Source organism: Polypterus senegalus, chromosome 15 (assembly GCF_016835505.1).
Source record: "Polypterus senegalus isolate Bchr_013 chromosome 15, ASM1683550v1, whole genome shotgun sequence".
NCBI lineage: Eukaryota > Metazoa > Chordata > Cladistia > Polypteriformes > Polypteridae > Polypterus > Polypterus senegalus.
In genome coordinates, this window is record NC_053168.1 from 62634224 (window position 1) to 62656430 (window position 22207).

A 22207-nucleotide genomic window follows, 5' to 3' on the forward strand; every position below is an offset into this window, starting at 1 on the left:
TTATTACTGATATTTTACTAAATCTTACTATCCACGTTTCTTTGTTGATGATCCCCGTTGAAGAATTTTTTGGTAACAGAACAGTAAACACGCCAAAACGACTAAAAAACACAACTGACGACTGGTATTTTTCGATATCATTTTAACAAAGTTTACTGTCCGCCCTCAATCACAAAGCACCCCGGTAAAACGTCAATAGCGTTTAATTTACCTGCAGCCTTAGAACGCAGACATCAGGACATCGCTGTGCGTGCATGTTTACTAACAGATATGACAGCATTTTGCACGGAGCATGCATTAAAACAAATTGATAAAGATCAGCGATTTTCTACGGTTCACATGTTTGCCGTAAGATTTTTTTAAAGCAAACTAATTAAAAACTTCTTTGAAGAAATTTGACACAAAATAAGTCTACGACGCAGATTCTATAGCATTTTATAGGATTTTTATATCATTATTTTAACAATATACATACACTATGTGTGAACTGTAAAGCAATCATGTATAATTTCGTGCATTTTAACCAGTTGACATCTCTCAACTTGTTAAAAAGTTGTATATAATTAATTTATATGAACCTTTACTTCAATAATATACACATTATGTTTGCATTGCGTGTGCACCTTGCTGTGTAATTATTTCAATGAACTCGTGGTATTGTCCCTATTCTTACCCCACTACGCAGCGGCTGAATTTGATCATGCATTCACACGTATATAATAATAATAATAATAATAATAATAATAATAATAATACAATTGTTATTAATTCCTTACGTTTTTATAGCGCCTTTCTTACTACTCAAAGCAATTTGTAAAAATAAATAGGTAAATAAATAAAATAACAGAAAGGAAGCCCCCTGGACACAAACCAGTGATCATTTAACTGCGAGTCAGCAATCTTACCACCACCTCTTCCTGTTAGATCGCATTATAATTTTGAGCACTACTTTTTATTTTATACTGTCATAAACAAATTACATCAAAAGTTTTTAAAAAGCAATTTGAAGCAAAGAGGGTAAGTAATAGCTATTTTCTTTTGTAAGTCAATCAAAAATGCTTAAGCCTTAAAAACGATCGCCCTGTCAAAATAAGAGACTCTTTCACCTCGTTGACGTGAATCATCTTTAAATTAAATGCTGCCAATAAGGAATAATAGAAATCACCTCGCTGCTTTCTAAATTTGACGAACTAAAGTTTTATTAGGTAAAAAAAATGATCGTCCGTGACAGATACACTTAATCAGCAGTATGTGCGACCCACGATGTGTGAGTTTGAGTATTTGTGTTGTGTATGCGCGTGTTTGGTTTTCTCAGTTTTACAATAAAATAGACATCAGTTATTTGTGAAGCAGGAATATTCTGATCAATCTGGTCCCTGATCACTGATAAACATTCAGAAGAAACAGTGCTATTCCAGTGTTTACATCCATAACATCCTTTCAGCTAACAGGACTAAGTTCCTTGCTGAACCAGATCGCCTTTAATGAAATGCTGCCAATACGGAATAACAGAAATCACCGGGCGGCTTTCGGTCAATGATAAACCAGCGTCTGTTGAGGTGAAAAATGGGAGGTACTGCGGTTGCGATCAATGCTTCCTGGTAATTCAGCTTTTGAGAAGAATCTGTTTTATGGGGTGAAAAATAATCGCCCTTGACAGATACGCTTAATTAGTAGTACGTGCGACCCATGATTTGTGAGTTTGTGAGTGTGTGTGGTTTTGTTCGTTTTACTATAAAAACATCAGTTAAACATCAGTTATTTGTGATGCGGGAATATTCTGGTCATTTTGATCCCTGATCAACATTTAAAGAAAGAGAGCAACTCCAGTGTTTTCCTCCATAACATTCTTTCAGCAAACAGGACTAAGTTCCTTGCTGAAGCAGATCGCTCTTTAATGAAATGCTGCCAATACGGAATAACAGATATCACCGGGGCTTTCCACCAATGATAAACCAGCGTCTCATGAGGTGAAATATGGGAGGTACTGCGGTTGCGATTAATGCTTTCTAGTAACTCTGCTTTTGAGAAGAATCTGTCATGGGAGGGACAAGAGGGAGCGAGTGAGGCGGGGACAATGAGCGGGGACGGAGCGAGGCGAGGAAGAGGCGGTATCTGCGCGAGTGTTTTAAATAATGAAAGGAAAAAAGTGCTTTGAAATCGAGGACCCCAACAAATAGGGCTTACGAAACAAAACGCGACAGACAAGCGTATGCTGCTTGTATAAAATGTTCACAATAATTACAACAGTGTTGAAGCAATGATGAAGCAAAAGGGAGATGCTAAACATGGGTGACGCGTTGTGCCTGCCCATAAATCCCAACCAATGTATATATCTGAACCGATCTATCTGAACCAATATATATATCAGAACGGATGTATCTGAACCGATGTATATATCTAAACCAATCTATTTTAACCAATATATATATTTAAACCAATGTATATCAACCAATATATATATCTCAACCAATGTATATATTTGAACGGATGTATTCAAACCAATGTATAAATCTGAACGGATGTATTCAAACCGATGTATATATCTCAACCAATACATCCCAACCAATGTATATATTTGAACCGAAATATATATCTGAATGGATGTATTAAAACCAATGTATATATTCAAACCAATGTATCTGAACCGATATAAATATCTGAACCAATGTATATATTTACAAACCAATCTTTTTTCCTGAACGGCCCTCATAATATATATATATATATATATATATATATATATATATATATATATATATATATATATATATATATATATATATATATATATATATATATATATATATATTGTAAAATCCAATCATAAGAATAAAACCTATATTATACCGACTATGAAAATATGAAAATGCCACTGATGCTAGATGAGATATGCTGAAGGTGTTGCAACATGCCTAATACATAGTACAGTACTTGAAAAATGATTAATAATGTTATAAATATGATGAAACATTTTTCACAGGCTTTTTAAACTATCATAATATATGTTGGTTTAACAGTGAATAGGGGGATGAATAATGATATTTTTAGATAATTTACTGAAAACGTATAGGATTGAACAGCTGTTAATCATAAGAGTTTATTGGCATTGGAACTAAAAAGAAGCAATGCCTCATCTCATAGCAGACTATTTGCTATTTTTTATGTCTCCAATATCAAGCCTGTTTAATTCACTTACACAGGAGGCAGACCAGTAGGCCCCATACACAATGTTTTTTTTTTTATAAATAATGCTGAGGAATACACATTGCCACTATTCATGAATTGTGTAAAATGTTTTTCAATTGTGTTAACTTTTTCGATTAAGTTAAAAGTTGTAGCCATTATTTACATATGCAAAAAGGAAGGTTTGTTTCATTGGATGACACGTTAGGTATCAGTTTTCATTTTTTACATAGAAAAAAAAATATACAGTATGCTGATTTTTAAAATGTTATACTGCTCTTAAATTGGAGAATGCTGCACCCCATTCTAAATTCTAATGGAACCTCTTCAGCTTGAAATGATGAAGTATAAGGAGACTTGGGAAAAAAACCTATGAAGCAATAAGGAGAATAGCCAAACACCACATGGACAATGAGTGGGAGTCAAATTCTAAAGCATGGGATCGTAGCCATGAAAAAGCAGTACTACCCACTGTGCCTCCAATCTCAAATTGATTTTAATTTGTCCACTTTCTGACCAGATCACAATCATCCTTGGGGCGGGAGTTAGTCATGCATTGAAGCACTCACACAGAGTTGCAAGTTAATCCAAACCTCGCAAATTGAATTTGTGGACGTGGGAGGATCCTCCACACAGGCAACTTCTAGATATCAAATCTGAACTTAGAATAATCAATCTCTGACGTTCTAGTGCTAAATTCCATGCTGCCGTGACATCCTAAATCATTAAAGAATATTCCCTTTTTCACATTTTTTTCACCTTAATTAAAAGTTATGAAGGGATATTTTACTACAAAAGATCACATGTTGAAAGGAAACCATCATCTATTTTAAACTACTGTTCTGATTTCCGAGCATGCTTATTCAAGTTCAGATCCTGCTTCAGTTGGTATTCATGGGGTGTGAAGACTTTCATTGGGTTTAGAAAATGTATATTGTTTAGATACTTTATGTATGCTTCCGTATTCATCTTTGAACCCTCCTAATCCTGTACAAGGTCAATAGCCAGAAAACGGGACTCTGTCCTGTGCAGGCTGTCAGTCCATCAAAGGGCACAGTCACAGGGAGAGCATGCACATGCCAGACATTTTCAAGGCTGAGATTCAATCCCCGGACTTTTTATAATCTAATCACACAGCTTTTAATGAGCTGGAATCTTAATTTAATTGTTTATTTTTATGTCTTTAACCATACAACTCAATATGTGCTAGAAATTGTAAAGCAGATGAAAAAATAACACCTCACCAACCAAATCTTTCCCTTGTTTGTAAATATGTGTTACTTTGGAAAGTGTAAATGATGCTATGCACTGAACATAATGATTGTTATATGCAAAATAAGCTTCTAACTAATAAGTGTCACAGATTCTAAGATGTCTTTTAAGTCAGCATTTAATTGCTACAACTGTAAAGCCAAAACATCAGCTCTTTGAAAATGTACGTTTTGCTTTTCCTCTTTATGACTGTCATTTGCATTTTTTCTAGCATTTTAAATGATTAAAATACAGTCAGTGAAATGAATGTGTTTAAGATTAACAGCTTGGATTTTTTATGTGATTTAGAGCACATTCCAGACAAAAAGGAAAGAAAAAAGTGCAATAATTACCAGTAGGATAGTGAAGTTTTTTTCCCTTTGCAGTGCTTTGCCCTCAGATATGATACTTATGTGCAATATTCATGATTGAAGGATTTCCTCCCATGGTGCCTGTTACCTAGTTGATTGATGTCTATAAATTGTTCCAGTTTGTATGTGTCTGTATTTACGTCCTGTTCATAAGTGGTGCATGATTTGTCCAGTTTTCCTCTGTTTTTCCTGACCGGCACCTTCTATCATAGATTTATGGAAGGTTGAACCCATGCCAACAGCATCAGACACAAAGCAAGGGACAGTCCCATTTTGTATACCCATCCATCAAAGGCACACACACACACTATTTAGAAAACACTATTACTTAGAAAATTTAGACCATCCAACGAAGATAACACTCTAATCAGCACACATTAAGTTCAAATCCTTGACTTTTGCCTACAAAGTAGTCAGTGGATCAGTATCCATGTATATTGAGGCACTCATAGGTTGCAATGCTTCTTCTCACCCACTCAGGTGTGCTAGTGTGTTAATACCAATTCTGCGTTCCATCAAATCTCATACCAGACTCTTTCCACATGTAGCTGCTAGCTGGTGGAATGAGCTGCCCACTTCCATCTGAAATACTAACTCCTTCATTGGCTTTAAGAAGTGTTTGAAGACTCCCTTGTTCTATGATTATCATTCTAAAATAGTTTAAATGCAAGGTTCTTAATAGCTAAGATAAGAGTGATTAGTCCTGTGTTGCTGTGTTTGGTTTAGAGATCTTCACTTATGATCATCAATTTCGGAATATTGTTCTTTAATATTTATTTCAAAACGTTCCCCAGACTGATGTTACTTAATTATGTTTAACGTCTTTTGTAAGGCTATGCCCGCACTGCTACGTTTTTTTTTTTTTAAAAATGTAGACACTAGACACTGTTTTCGACTTATGTCTACACTACCTCGAAATTTTTAACCCGTGAAAATGGAGACTTTTGAAACTGTTCTCCAGAGCCATATACTTCCTAAAGTGCTTGCTCAGCGCTGTAAAATGGATGAGTGAAAACGCAGACTCTGTTCGTAGTCTAATTTGTTCATGCTAATTATGTATTCCTTGCATGACTGGATCCTGCTCATTACTGCGACTCATTCCCTGATTGGTGACCTTTCACAGATGAAAACCATATAGGAGACACAGAAGAGTTGTTTTCCATTGGTGCTAGTTGTATTGCTTACGTGTATGCATCTAAATTGTCTTTTGCGAAGTTTGATAGCCACATAAATGTGTAAAAGGAAAATAATGCAATAGTCACTATAGTTTTCAAATTACTGTAAATTCTGTGGCTGGTGGTATTAACATTCCTTGTAGGAATTTTCTGCCAATCCACGCATTCCCAATCAAGGCAAATGTCTATGTCATATACTATTTCAGTCGCTTTAGTTGTGCACAGTGATACCTTCATAAACTATGTGAAAATACTAATGTGGATGGAGATTGCTTTCATATGTAATCATGCTGTTTTTAAAATGAAAGCATAGTATTCTGGATTTAGCATAGTCTGCTTTGGTTCAAAATGCCTGCTAGATGCATAAATGTAAATGCAAGTGTAATTTGGAACTGAAGTACAATACATTACAAAATGCATCATTAATAAGGAACACAACTATTATTCTGTATTGAACACAACAGAGATGAGCCACAGGAGTGAAGTCAAGTCAGGCAAACATGAAATTGGACACTAGGAAATTTTATCATACTATCATAAACATGCTCACACTTACTCACACCAAGCCAGTTTATTGTCACTGGGTCTTACCAAGCTGCACATCTTTAGGAACTGGAATGAGAATACATTACCTGGACAAAACCCTAATAAACAGAAACAGAATATGCATGTCCTGAACAGTGTGCCAAAACTATGCCCTTAGCACAGAATGCGGTGCCACACACATCTGACTATAGACAGTTATCATAACTCCTCCATCTGAGAAAGGTGGGAAAAAAAACATAAATAAACCCATTCAGGCAATGTGAGAATGTGCATACAGACAGTGACTGAGTCTGGAAATTAATCCAGGCCGATAGAGCTGTGAAGTGTAACACTAACCACTGTGCCAACATATATATATATATATATATATATATATATATATATATATATATATATATATATATATATATGTAACAAACTGAGGAGGAGATAGCACAAAGGTTTGGGGTTTTCCGGCCCCGTATATTGTGCAGGATCCACAATAAACTGTAAACAAAACAGGGTCAAAATTACAAACAAAAATGTTCATAAGCGCGACACCGTATCATGGCGTCGGCGGCCATTTTATTAGGGAGGAACCGGAAGTGGAGGAATGCTGGGAAGGACCGTGAGGGAGGATGGGATTAATGACGTCAGGACAAGATGACGGAGGAAGGGCGGAAGTACCGTACTGCGGTCAAAACCCGGCTTATGGAGGAGGAAGGTCTTTTTTCCTATGAGGAAGCAGAGGGAGAAAGTTAGTACCCCGCCATTCCCTGCCGGCGAATGTGTTCCCAGGTGTGTTCAAATCCATCCGCGGTCTCCTACTCGCGCGTGCGTGACAATATATATATATATATATATATATATATATATATATATATATATATATATATACTTGACTTGAACTTTCATAGTTTTCATCCTCTTTCTCTGTATGTTTTGCATTTGTTTGCTCAGAGGTTGAGTTGCTGCTTCCTGAGCAGTTCTTCTTTACTCCACCCTAGTGGCCCGCTTCTTCTCTTCTTTCGTCAGCATCTTTTGCGTTAATTAAAACTGATTAAGTCAGTGTTGGTGATGCAGGTACTTAGCACGTTTTCCTTAATTTTTCACTTAAGCTAGCACTTAAGTCTTCACTCTTCCTTAAGAATGATTTAAGATATGAAGAGGTAGAGGAAGTAACAGCGAGGGTGGTAGGGATGAGAACGGCGCCCGTACGCATGGGCTGCATGGCCGCCCTACTGCCAAGAGTTGATTCTACAATAAAATAAAATGAAATTAAAAAGAGGAATAAACTTGGAGGTCAATCATCACCCTGAAAGTGGATAGTAGACATTATGTAGTATATGTTTACCAAGTTTCAGGTCAATAGTTCAAACGGTTTGTGAACTACTGGTGATTTCAAATCCTGGACAGACAAGCCACAATAGTGTATTATATAAGGAGATATATGCATGTCATAAAATGGAGAGATAATCACAATAATTAGTCTATGTTGCAAAATTATTTTAATATTGTATTGTTAATAATTTAAAATTTAGTTGTAATTTCTTTCAAGGAGTATTTTTCCATAAAGTTGTATTTTATCTAAATGAAAACCACACATTAGAGGAACATTTTAATTTTCATGAGTTTGTCAGATTGGCAAATAAATATAGAAATATTCCATTAATTAAATTTGATGATAAATATGTAAATATCTGACTGAAACTCTGTCATTAAGCCAGGGACATATCTGTGACCAAAATCATTATGCAGATAACACTGAAGTGATTTTAAGCTGACTGTTGTAAAAAATTGAGATATTTACTGCAGCTGTCATAAACAATCTGTTGATCCATTGTATTAATCTGCTTCTTCAATTACAGAGTAGCATTGTGTCATCAGGTAAGAACTTACGGGAAACCCTGTGCACTCCACAAAGAGAAAGAGTCCACAGAGTGAGCTTCTGAACCACAGTGATGCCACATACAATTTATTCTAATGTTGTTTAATACTGTTCATAATGAAATATTATCTGTGCTCCATACTTTTGAATTTCAGCTAGGCATTCAAAAGTGTATTGAAATGATCTGAGTGTAGGAAACCTTGGAGCTTTGAGTTAAGGCTTTCTGTAGAGTACATGTGAGAGCACCTGCTGTGACTCTATGGGTCCCTGTGCTGTTGCATATTCATTAAACTGTATGAACTCATTATGTAGACTAAAATAACCTGTGCAATGAAGTTTTCAAATCACAATTCCCCAAAACCATGTTGGAAAGCTAAACATTAGGGATTTTTTTTTCTTTTTTCATGTTTCAAAGAATCCAAGAAGGATTTTTAAAGAGGCTGTTTAGAAATGCAAATAGCAGAATATTACTACCACCTGTTCACTCCCACATGTGCACTAATCAAACGCCTGCCTTGGGGACCTCGGTGGAACATGCTGCATGTGGCAAACATCTCATTAGATATCCTTTTAATAAAGTACACCCTGGTGTCTGGACCAAGCATCACTGCTTGGAACGTGCAGAATTTAAAATAAATAGCCCTGCTTTGCACCTCTGCACCACTTTATGAAATCAAATTAGTAAATGCATGATCATAAATATTTAGTAAGACTGCCTTTGGCTTCCAGGCTGAATTAAAGTCCCTCAGTATCAGCCTTATTAGACCACTACAACATACAAATCATCTCTGAGGACAGCACTGTAAAGAGGATACAGGCGGCATCTAAAATGGGTACATTAGCTCTTGATAAGACAGATTTTCCATTTTGGCGCTTTAGTCTTTGACAGTATAATTAAATTATGCAGGTAGTACAGAAACAGCGAACAAAGAAAGAAAAGGTTAGTATTAAAGGTCTACATTTCGGACAGAAAATTCCAAAATAAATACAGAAGAATATAAGGGTGCCATTATCCTCTTACCCTTAATGCAAGATTATGCATACGCAAAATAGGACCAAATGATTAATTCTAATTTCTTCACCCGTCTATTAGTATAAGATTACTTTCCCTAAAGCAATGATTAAATGAGATACATTGATTTGTTCTGACATTATAAAGCTCTTTCTGTGGCTATAAGGCTTACTGGTAGGATTAGAGTGGTATCACCAATTCACTGCAGGTTTATTAAACAGCTGTGTTCTGTAATCGTGTGACCCCAGTACCGCATACCATTATCGCCTGCTTAAAGAAGACAATAATGTTCTGAGAATAAAGTGTAACTTTTAATATTCAGTACTCTGTTAATAATAGTACTCTGTTCTGTAATAAAATAAAATAAAAATTAAGAAGCAAAATGTTTGTGTGGATTTCTTCAGCTATTTTATGTTCCACACCTCAAACATATGCAGATGAGGTCAACTGATGACTCTAATTTGGCCTGATATGAATGTTTGCAAGCATTTACCCAAAGGTTAATTTTAACCATACATCATTCTTCACAACCCTATAGCTGAATGAACCACCTTTGAAAAAGGATGAATGGAAATTACTGATTGTCAAATACCTCAATTAAACTTTTAGAATTTTCATTAATTGGCTATGTTTAAGAACCTGCTAATGAGACTGAGGAACACTGGTAGAATGCTTAGCTCTGCTCACAGCTCCAGGGGACTGCGTTTGAATACTGGTCTGGTTAATGACTTGGTACCGTGTTTGTTCGGCTTGGCTCTGTATCATAGGTTCTTAAACTGTGGGCCAAGTGTTGTCTCAATTAGGGTCGCACAGAGCAGTGATTCTCAATAGTACTTAATTGGAAAAGGTTACACACGGTGTACTGGAATTTCCCGTTTCCAGCTCCGTCTTCATTTATCTAATAGAGTGATATTGTAATTGTACTGGTAGAGTTTTGACATACAAGTATCAGTATTTTTTTATCAGTAGCAGTAACAATGTAGTAAATAATAGAAGCATTCACTTACTTGAATTTATAAGATGAAATGGTTTTACATTTAGTATAAATTTTCTACAAAAAGCAAACACACTAACAGTATACAAGTTTCAGAAGGACTCAAAACTGTGCATCTTCCACATCCTACTGAACACTGTGTATGTAAAGGATGGATAATATAAATAAGATTACTTCTATTACTTTGAAACATCACAAGTAGTTGACCTGATCTGTAAAGCTACCAACACTTAACAATTACCATTACCAAAATGTGAGCTGTGATACTATTGTAAAAGTGGACACTGTTCAGTTTTAATATAAATGAATGAATGAATAGCAACAAAGAGATAATGTCTATGTCTGAAAAGAGCAGAGTTATTTTTGTGGCCAGGCTGCCATCTAACTACCACACAGGTAATTTTTGTAAAAATATACTTCAATTTAATAACTATGGTTTATGTAAAAAATAAAATAGTTTCCTACTGCAACAAAAGTTACATTCAGTCTTATGATATAATATACAGTTAAAATGTCAGTATCCAGCTACTGATAAGCTACAAGCTTTTCGAAACAATATGTTAGGAACTGTGACCCTGGCTTGTCTGTCTGTAACTTTCTGTGTAGTTCCTTTGCCTTATTGGACAATCTCTGGTTGTTTGACTGCTACAGCTGGGCTCATATTTCACTTTCAAAATGCAAGATAATTTAAGCTTATATTTCATTATCACTGATTTTATTTGTTTTGTCTCATTATCTTTGCTTTTGACTTTGTTTGTATCCAAACCATGACTTACATAGCGTTCATCAACAAATGAGTCAGGGATCGGACGAGCTCCTCTAGTTGAAAGTTTTGGTGGAAAGATAGACTTTTGGAGGCCAAAATGAAGAGGTGTTTAATTTGAAATGCCATAGAATTAAAGCAAGACTTGCTCTGTCAGATTCACCCAGTGAATCATCTTTTACTGAAGAAGCATCCTCTAGTGCTGTTATGATGCTATACAACTTTGAAAAGAGAGAGTAATACTAAATAATATGTGAAAGAATTACATTTTTCATCCCATAGCAATTCCATTTGTTTGATGCTAAGTATTAATTTAATTGCAGTATATTTTAGGACTAACTTTATTACTCGTGTCTAAATGTGTTTACCCATTTTTGGTACCGATTTGTCTTTAATTTTTGTGGAGGATCATTGGTACTTCTTCTGGGAGCAGTTACCACTGATGGATTGATAAATTGGACTAGTTTTAATGTGTAGCAACTAATCATTGGATGAGAGAATCTGTTCTGTAACGGAGCAATACGTTGCCTTATTTGAAGGGAAAATTGTATTGCTCCATTATCCTGATAGTTTTAAAAATGAAATACAGATTAAAAGAGATAGAATCTTCATCTTAAAGCTTTTCTCAGCTGTAGCTGTTGTCGCGCAGAATAGTTAGATAAAGTCTGACAAACTGACATGCTGTGCGTATTCGTCCAGACATCAGAGGCTGTATATTAAATAAATTGCTAGAAGGTTTGAGCTTTACTGTTGACCTAAAGGGACCTTAGAGCTCCAAGGCATGTAACCTCAATATATGACCTTCACATACAGCAAGTTTGCAATAAAACTAAATCATAGAATATGAGCATTCAGGGAAAGTGTTCTGTCCCTAAAGAGCCTTGTTGTTCTAGTAAATTGAGAATGTGCCGTGCAAAGACATAGTAAAAATATACTAACATTCTCTAATTTTAAACTAAACCAGTTTACAAAAGTGGTTAATAAATGTTTTTAATAACCAATATTTTCTGAATTTTTTAACTTATCCATAGATTCTTTATACTAGGTTTTACAATCTGACAATAAAATGCATTTTGATTGATTTTTCTATATTTACTTCTTAATGGTCATCCACGCAGAGCTAGAACCCATGCTAGAAGCACTGGGCACTGTGTCAAAATCAGAAATGAATGGAACGATAGCTGGCATAACCACTGTCACACCCAGAGTTGATCAATTTTAACATTATGCCATAATGCAGTGTCAGTAAAGTACAGAAGGCACCAAGGGTCATTTTAAATATATGTCCATATGAGTTTAACAATCAGGAACCTAATTTTTTCTCATTTGCACTCATGATGTCATTTTTTCAGCTACTTGCCAGACCTCTTGATCATAGGTGAGGATGGATATGTAGATTGATGTATAAAGAGAAAGAAACCCTTGTACTAGTTTGTTGGTCAGTCTAAGGATTACCTGTAACTTCATTCTTGATCAAGACCCTAAGGGTCAGCTTCTCAGCTCTTACTATTAAGGGAAACTCCTAGCTTCCCAAACTGGTTACTCTCCAAGTTTTAGTTTCACCTTAATATCCAGTGAATAAAAATCAAAAACATGAGATGAGACAAGATACAGTGTTGGTGCAGTCCTATGTTGACACGATGAAGAATTGAATTAGTACTAAATATGCTAAGATACAGTAACTCTTTTTACTAAATTACAGAGGTCAAATGGGCACACAGAAGCAGCCTAGACCATTGTAGTCTTGTAGTACCTTTCACAAGATACCACAGGGTAAAAGTTAATTTCCCGTTTATAAAGCAAATGTACTGTAGATTGACACATTCTCATGGCACCAGAAGTATCTGTGCAATTGTTATGCAGTTCCAAAACTAAAACAGCTTTCACTTTATCCATATTGGGTCTAATGTCCAATTATTATAGGGAATTTCCATTCCAGTGATTCTTGTGATACTCAGCTAGTCACTGTTTGAACCTAATAAACATCTCTGCATCATATTGTGTTGAGTAGATTTAAATAATTAAACTGAGAGTAGTACTGTAGAAGGTGCATAAGGTCACCGCTGGCATTGCCTTTTGCCCAGTGCTAGACAATTTAAAGACAGACAGATGTGGGAGTCGCAGTAGGCAGAGAGGTAGGAGGAGCAAGCTGTGGGTCATGGTTTTTTCTTATGGTTCACTGATATCGAAAATACACACAAAGCAGAAATATATGTGACTTTAGGTCCCTTCTAGAACCCTCTTCTGCATTCTCTTTTTGGCTTAGTCCCAGTGGGTTTAAATGCTCTTGGCAACAGATATCAAGTGATCCAGAATTGTATCAAGTTTAAAATTCTGGATGTGTTATATGATCACATGCTTGCTTTGAACAAAACATACACATATTGTGGTCGAAATTTAACATCTTATTAAAAAAAGAAACATCCTCTAACTGGACAATTCAGTAATCAGGAAGGAGAAAAGCTGTTCATTGTATCTTTTAATTACTCTTTGGCAAAATGCCTCGGTGGGAGCATTCTTCAAAAGCAGTCTGTTACAGCATGGTCAGAATGGTCGGAGAAACAAAGAATCGTAGTTAATTTTATAAACTACTGAATTTACATACAGCGTCAATCAATCCATATATTTTACTCTGGTTGGTTCGTTGGTTTACACCCGAAAGATTTATATAAAATAAAAGTTTATTATATTATAGTATACTAGTTCTTCTTATACCTTTTGAGATGAGCCACCACCCTTGAAATTTCTGTGCATATAACAATTGTTCATTCTTGTTTATAGGACATCTGCTGATTTCTTAGTCATCTCTCAGTCATCCTTCAGTACATTTTGTAAATTACATCAACCTTTCTTCTGGTACATTCTTTATTTTCTTGACCATATCAGTATTTTCCCTAAACCAATTCTTATATTTCAGCGTACATGTTGTTGTTCACTTGACCTTTATCTTGTTTCTGACATTTTTTAACCCTTTATGCTATTTCTTAAAGATGAGTACTATGTTACCCTAGAATTATTCTTCCACAATATGTTAAGGTATCCAGACGGTTATCTGGTTAATTCAGTTAGCCACCTATGAGTAGCATGGCTGTAATATTTAATGATAAACAATAATTTTAATATATAATAAAAACTCTTGAATAAATATTTTAAATAATAATTTTAGAAATTCAAGCTGTTCTAATTATTATGCTTTCAGTGTCATGGATAATTGCTAACGCTATGAAAAAATTACTTAAAGTAATAAAAATAACCTTCATAGAATAATAGAAATGTACTATAATTCTCTATGGCATAAATTGTATTCATGTGAAAAGGTACATAGTGTATGTTACAAACCCATTCTGCGTTTGTCAATCTTATTTTGCAGGGTACATTGAAGAAGCATGCATCATCCCGTGCCCATCAGACTGCAAACTTAGTGAATGGTCTAACTGGTCCCGCTGCAGTAAATCTTGTGGAAGCGGTGTGAAGGTGAGATCAAAGTGGCTACGTGAAAAACCTTATAATGGAGGAAGACCTTGCCCAAAACTGGACCATGTCAATCAGGTATGAGATTCTTTTTCCTAAATATGTGTCTAATAGATCATAACACACAGGAAATAACAAACATAGGGGGTTGAATTCTGGTTTTCTAAGTTTGACTTGATTTAATATGTAATTTCTTTTTTTTTTTGTTGTAAAAGTTAATGTTGATCATATGGATTGTTATTTTCTTCAAATAAAATCATTAAAAGAAAAAAAAAGTATATATTAGTATATATTTAAGTCCCTATTTCTCATTATAAAAATATTGTGAGCATTTCTTAAAGACTGCTTCACTTCTTTTTATGAACTGTTTTACTTTAATGCTGCCATAAAAGAACATAAATTAAAATGTGAAACATCCTCAACCCAAAAAAAGCTTTTACTGGCTATGCTTTACTCAATACATCCATCTACAAAGGCGTTACTGAACTGCAGTTGCTGGTTAATATCACTGCTTCAGGGTCAGGCACACTCACTCCAATGTAACAACACTGCAGTGACCTTGATATTGAAAGGTGCCAATCTGTGACCGGCAGTTATAGAAGTCAGATCATTTTCTAAGAGTCTCTAACACTTTATTATTGTATATTTAGCTGACACATAGGTCAAGATAGATTACAACTGTTCACAGATATTTTTATAGTTGGAACATAGGCAGGTTAAGTTAATTGCTCAGGGTCACTCAGTGAGGCAGAGACGAGAACTGGGTCGGCAACCTTGTGATATCCAGTCCACTAAGTTAGCCACTGCACCATACTGCCTACCTTTATTGATTTTTTTTTTTTTTTATTTTTGAACAGAAAAAGCAGTGTATTTGTTTATCCACTTTACGTCTGGGCTCCTAGAAAAAGGCAATAGTATTTTAGGCTTTTTGGACTGTGGAGTGACACATCCTCATTTTATCAGTACTACACTTACCTAAAGGATTATTAGGAACACCTGTTCAATTTCTCATTTATGCAATTATCTAATCAATCAATCACATGGCAGTTGCTTCAATGCATTTAGGGGTGTGGTCCTGGTCAAGACAATCTCCTGAACGCCAAACTGAATGTCAGAATGGGAAAGAAAGGCGATTTAAGCAATTTTGAGCGTGGCATGGTTGTTGGTGCCAGACGGGCCGGTCTGAGTATTTCACAATCTGCTCAGTTACTGGGATTTTCACGCACAACCATTTCTAGGGTTTACAAAGAATGGTGTGAAAAGGGAAAAACATCCAGTATGAGTCAGTCCTGTGGGTGAAAATGCCTTGTTGATGCTAGAGGTCAGAGGAGAATGGGCCGACTGATTCAAGCTGATAGAAGAGCAACTTTGACTGAAATAACCACTCGTTACAACCGAGGTATGCAGCAAAGCATTTGTGAAGCCACAACACGCACAACCTTGAGGCGGATGGGCTACAACAGCAGAAGACCCCACGGGTACCACTCATCTCCACTACAAATAGGAAAAAGAGGCTACAATTTGCACAAGCTCACCAAAATTGGACAGTTGAAGACTGGAAAAATGTTGCCTGGTCTGATGAGTCTCAATTTCTGTTGAGACATTCAAATGGTAGAGTCAGAATTTGGCGTAAACAGAATGAGAACATGGATCCATCATGCCTTGTTACCACTGTGCAGGCTGGTGGTGGTGGTGAAATGGTGTGGGGGATGTTTTCTTGGCACACTTTAGGCCCCTTAGTGCCAATTGGGCATCGTTTAAATGCCACGGGCTACCTGAGCATTGTTTCTGACCATGTCCATCCCTTCATGACCACCATGTACCCATCCTCTGATGGCTACTTCCAGCAGGATAATGCACCATGTCACAAAGCTCGAATCATTTCAAATTGGTTTCTTGAACATGACAATGAGTTCACTGTACTAAAATGGCCCCCACAGTCACCAGATCTCAACCCAATAGAGCATCTTTGGGATGTGGTGGAACGGGAGCTTCGTGCCCTGGATGTGCATCCCACAAATCTCCATCAACTGCAAGATACTATCCTATCAATATGGGCCAACATTTCTAAAGAATGCTTTCAGCACCTTGTTGAATCAATGCCACATAGAATTAAGGCAGTTCTGAAGGTGAAAGGGGGTCAAACACCGTATTAGTATGGTGTTCCTAATAATCCTTTAGGTGAGTGTATATTGACAAGTGGTTCCTGTTGATCAGGCGACACTTCAGAAGGAATGGCCATATTAAAAGCACTAGTGGCTTTCTGAGTTGCTAAAATTGTAACATAATCTACCTAAAAGATACACACAACAAAGACAGATTAGAAGAAATACTGTTATTGCAAAGGTCAGACTACTGAAAGCTTACCTTGACTAAGGCAGAAGGGTGACTTTGGAAATGTTACGGATAATACTTAATAAATAAAGAAGAGTCTTGAGCCATCATTATTTAGACCTACAGGTGGAGTCCTCGTATGCTGTTGTTAATGCAGCTTGGCATACTGAAGAAATCTAACATAAAACTCCTTTTAATCAGCTAGATTCATTTACATATAATTACTAAGAAGCATTTCAAACAAACCAATCAGCATACAGATAAATAATATTGCCCAGAAACACATCACTGCTCTTAAGTTATATGTAAAGCCACAAAATAATTAATTATTAAGAGTCATGGCTGATATCTCCTTAAAAAAAAAATAAGACTTTGTATATGTAAACTGTTATCAGAGAACAAAATATAAGTTAAATGTTATATACGGTATAATCTCATTTTTTTATTTTAAAACTACTGGGACAAAAGTCAGGATGTCTTAGTTCAGTGGTCCCCAACCTTGACTATGCCCTGCAACCCTAGAAAATGTTTGATTTATGTTCACACCTCCTGCAAAAGTAATAGCTCATTTGATAAAGAAAATTTTTTAACCACAAACTGAACTCAAAAAAATAAGCTTTTAACTCAGAGCATAAAACTTAAATATAAATTGAACAATTTACCTTTATAAATATCAGCCTTGTAAATGTGTCACCTGTGAAGTTTAGACACTTGATTGACCATCTGGGGGTTGGGGTATCCTGCAAAGCATTAAGTACCTCAAAGAAATGACACATGATCAATAATCAAGGAGTTTGAGGGACTGGAAACTTCCATGAAGCAACGGGTACCGGGGCGACGCTAAACAATGGCAAGCTTTGTTCCCCGATAACACTTGCACTGCAGTTCGAAAACAGATGCGCCACACAGTTAAAATTGCTGCGCTACTGCCAGAACCGCCAGGAGGAGAGATGGGCTGAGTGTAAGCTGTAGGTGTTCCATCCAATTCAGTCCCTCTAGTCCCCCCCTGGTAAAATTGTCAATCAAAACACAAAATCAGTGATGTTTCACAATCAGGGCTTGCACAAAAATCAATACTTGACCTCTCCCTTCTCTATGGATCACTGCAAGGTCCTAATTACATTTTATTAGGTAAAGTTGTCTGCTTTTACGAATGCTACAGCCACAGCAGGGAACCTGCACATTTCTGCTGCACATCAACAGATTACAACTGCATATGCAATGCGTGATTCTTTTCATATCACAGAACAGGAACACTAACTAATAGACGACCTATAAATGACTGCACAGTGCAAGACATTGATTGCACATCAATAAAGATGGACAATGCAATTCACTTAATTTTGATAAATCACGATACAGCCCTCCTCTTTGTTGCACCCCCTGTAATGGCAACAGTTGAACAGGCAGACAGTTTTAAGTACATTTTTTTCTTACAGAACTAAGAGATATGGAGATATAACAATAGAAGCACTTAAAACGCAGCACGTGTGGCGCTTCCTGTGAGCAAATGTTTCAAAATAACTTTAGTCCTTTTATATATGTGTGTCTGTGTGTGTTTGTATGTGTTAAAAAAAATGCTACATTTAAGAATATTCCAGCTGTTTATATAATAGCAGCATTAATTACATAAATTTAGAACTCATTAATTAAAGAAATTAAGACAATAAGGTACCTGTTGTTGTCAGGTTAGGCTCCATAAGGTGTGAATTTTAAAAATGGATGATTGAGATATAATCTAATTATTGTATTCCACAGTCCACCAATATCTGCCTAATTAGATTATAAAAAATATGAGCTGATCTGCTGAATCTGGTGGATAAACCTGTAAAACAGCCTAGGTTAAGCATGTTTGAAAAATTCAGAAGATGACATTTACTCTTGCAGTTTTACAGTACTAAGCTGTATTCTGCTACTTAAAAAAAAAAAATCAGAATTCCTGTGTGCACATGCATCTGTAAATTCTATAAACAAGTGCAATAAAAAAAATTTGGCTCTACTATAAGTAGCCGTCCTCTGGTCACGTTGATGAGGGCTATTGTTTTTACACAAGATCAACAAAAATTATGTCATGTAAATTTAGTTACTACCAAATCCATTTTTGCTTGCAGTATAATACGATGGCAACATACTGTACATGAGAATATTTTACCAGTGACCCATTGAAATAGTAATGCAGTTTTAATTTTATTTTTAAATGTGGTAGTCCTTTTTGTAATACACTGTAAATTCTAAACAACGCAGCCAGAAAGCACAGGTTATCAATTTCCCCCTTGTAATAATTCTCCATGTCTACCCAGCTCTCACAATTATGACAAATGGCATCTCCTTCCAAGCACTTTTATGCTGCTTCCCTCCTGAGGCATTCTTTGCTTTCTTATTTTGTGGACCAAAAAGCTTTTTCCTCATCCCACAAGTGACTCTTTTAAATATGTTGCCCTGCAGGTGATATCAAAGTGAAAAACATTTCATCTTCTGTCAAGTGCCATGCAGTTTTTCAGTGTCATGTTCATGAAATAATGAAAATAAGTCAACACAAAAAATGTGGAAAATATGATACTATTTGTATTAATGTTTTGTGCATTTACAGTTTTGAAAAAAAAATACAACACTGCATTCTTAAAATCAACCAGGCTTATAGTAAATAATTGAATTTAAATAAAATAAAATGTAATGTCTTTTGCGAAGGAGATGTTCCCAAAGCACTTTAAGTATTTACAGTATTTATTAAACATATTTAAAAAATAAAGAACACATTACATAAAAATAAGCTTACTTTTATTAAATAAGATTAAAATATGTCCTGACTAACATATGAGGGGTGTTGAATAATTTATCTAGCTGAGTATGAAAGAAAGAAGCAAGCATGTTAAAACAAGTCTGAGAATGTTGTGACATGTCTCAAAGTTACTCATGCACAGTTGTGGCTCAGTGCGAGTTTAATTTTCCAAGAGACAGGATATCAGGAGAGTCCTTGTGCAAATCAAGTAAGCTTCTTTCCGACAATGCGCCAGTTCACATGTCACTTCAGTCACGGGCTGAGAATGTGGATTCCAGCAGCTGAACCACCCACTCTACAGTCCTGACCTGGCTCCCTCAGATTATTTCCTGCTCTGACTTTTGAAGAAATCACTCTGTGGACAGTGGTTTTCAAATGATGAAGATGTCAAGGCAGCTGTGACGTCCTGGTTTGAAGGTCGAAAAGATTTTTTCTCAAAGGGCTTAAAGTCATTGCAGGAAAAGTGGGTGAAGTGTATGGAGCTATCAGGGGACTATATTTAAAAATAAAAGAAAAGTTTTTTGAAAAATATTTTTCTTTCCTACTGGAGTAGGTAGATTATTGAATGCCCCACATATATCTGTTTATTGGCAGCATCTTTTTAGTTAAACTTTCAGACAAGGAGAGGATTACATTTACTGTGCTTTTTCTTCACTGGAGTATGCACTTTCTCAGTAGGGTACTTAACTTTCCTTTCATTAACTGGACAGATTCTGGTACTTTTAATCAAAATTCTAATCTTGATTAGAATAAAAATGTGGAAGAAAACATTAGAACATTAGAAAGATTTAGACTAGAACAGGCCATTTAGCCCCACAAAACTCATCAGTTATATCCACATAATTCTTTCAAAATAACACCAAGTTGAGTTTTCAAAGTGCCTAAAGTCCTGCTCTCTACCACACTACTTGGTAACTTATTCCATGTGTCTGTGGCTCTCTGTGTGAATAAAAATATCCTAATATTTGTGCGAAATTTACCCTTAACAAGTTTTCTACTGTGTTCCCATGTTCTTGCTGAACTCTCAATCTGCTGTGCTAATTCTGTTCATAATTGTGAACACTTCAATTATGTCTCCTCTTAATCTCTTTTTGCTTAAACTGAAAAGGCTCAAGTCTTTTAATCTTTCCTCATAATTCATCCCCTGTATCCCTGGAATCAGCCTACTTGCTCTTCTCTGGACTGTTTCAAGTGCTATTATGTTCTTTTTGTAGCCTGGAGACCAACACTGGACAGTGCATTATAAAGCTTAATCATAACTTCCTTGGACTTGTACTCCACATGCTATATGACCTAACATACTGTTAGCATTCTTAATACTGAATTCTGAATACTGTCTGGCAGTTGATAGTGACAAGTCAACTACAACCCCTAAATTCTTCTCATAAGGTCTACTTCCAATTTTCAGACCTCTATTTATGTATTCAAATTTTTTACTTTCTACGTGTAATAATTTACAATTACTTAAATTAAATTTCATGTACTACAAAACTGCCCAAGCCTGTATGCTGTCCAGTTAAGTTCCGCATTCAATTCAAAATTCTTCTGTTAACATTTAAGGCTCTCCACAACCTTTTCCCTCCATATCTGTCTGACCTCCTCCATGTTGCCATTCCCTCTCGTACCCTTAGATCCTCTTCCTCCATCCATTTGACTGTGCCCTTCGTCCGTCTTACCACTATGGGGAGCAGAGCATTCACTACTCACTACCATCTGAGCTTAGAAATATTGAATCATTTTCACTTTTCAAATCTAAACTTAAAACTCATTTGTTTAAGACTGCTTTTTCTGTTTGATTACAATTGCTCTGTCTGATTTGAATTTTCGTATTTTACTTTTGTTTATAATGTGTGTTTTATCTATTGTTCGGTGTCCTTGAGTGTTTAGAAAGGTGTCTACAAATAAATAAAATGTATTATTATTATTATTATTATTATTATTATTATTATTATTATTATTAAGTCTCTCTGTAATGATTCAATGGATTCTAGATTGTCTGCCAATCCATCTATCTTAGTATCATCCTTAAACTTAAATAGCTTGTTACTTATATCCCTATCCAAATCATTTGTAAATATACTAAAAATAGCAGCGACACTAGCACTGACCCCTGTGGATCACCATTCTTAATGTCAGCCAATTCTGAGCCAATGTTGTGCCCACCTACAAACAACACATGGAACTCCCACTTCTTTTTGTTTGATGCCCAACCTCTCATGTGGCATCTTACCAAATGCTTTCTGAAAGTCAAGATAAATAATATCATATGCTGCACTCTGAACATATCCTGTTGTTGTTTCCTCATAGAATTCCATCATGTTGGTAAAACACCACCTCCCTTGTCTGAACCCCCTGCAGACTGTTCATTAAAGCTTCTGTTCTTGCCATGTGTTGCTCAATTTTATCCTTAATAATTCCTTCCATTAATTTACCTGTAATGCATGTTAAACATACTAGC

General features: G+C 35.8%; 1 protein-coding gene across 1 annotated transcript in view; it reads left to right on the plus strand.

The window, feature by feature from the left end:
• thsd7aa (thrombospondin, type I, domain containing 7Aa) overlaps positions 1 to 22207 on the plus strand; it is a 455572-nt gene that overhangs the window by 375650 nt on the left and 57715 nt on the right. The window contains exon 14 of the mRNA XM_039736556.1: positions 14536 to 14714. Within this exon, the coding sequence (XP_039592490.1) occupies positions 14536 to 14714 (179 nt within the window). The remainder of the gene's footprint in view (positions 1 to 14535; positions 14715 to 22207) is intronic.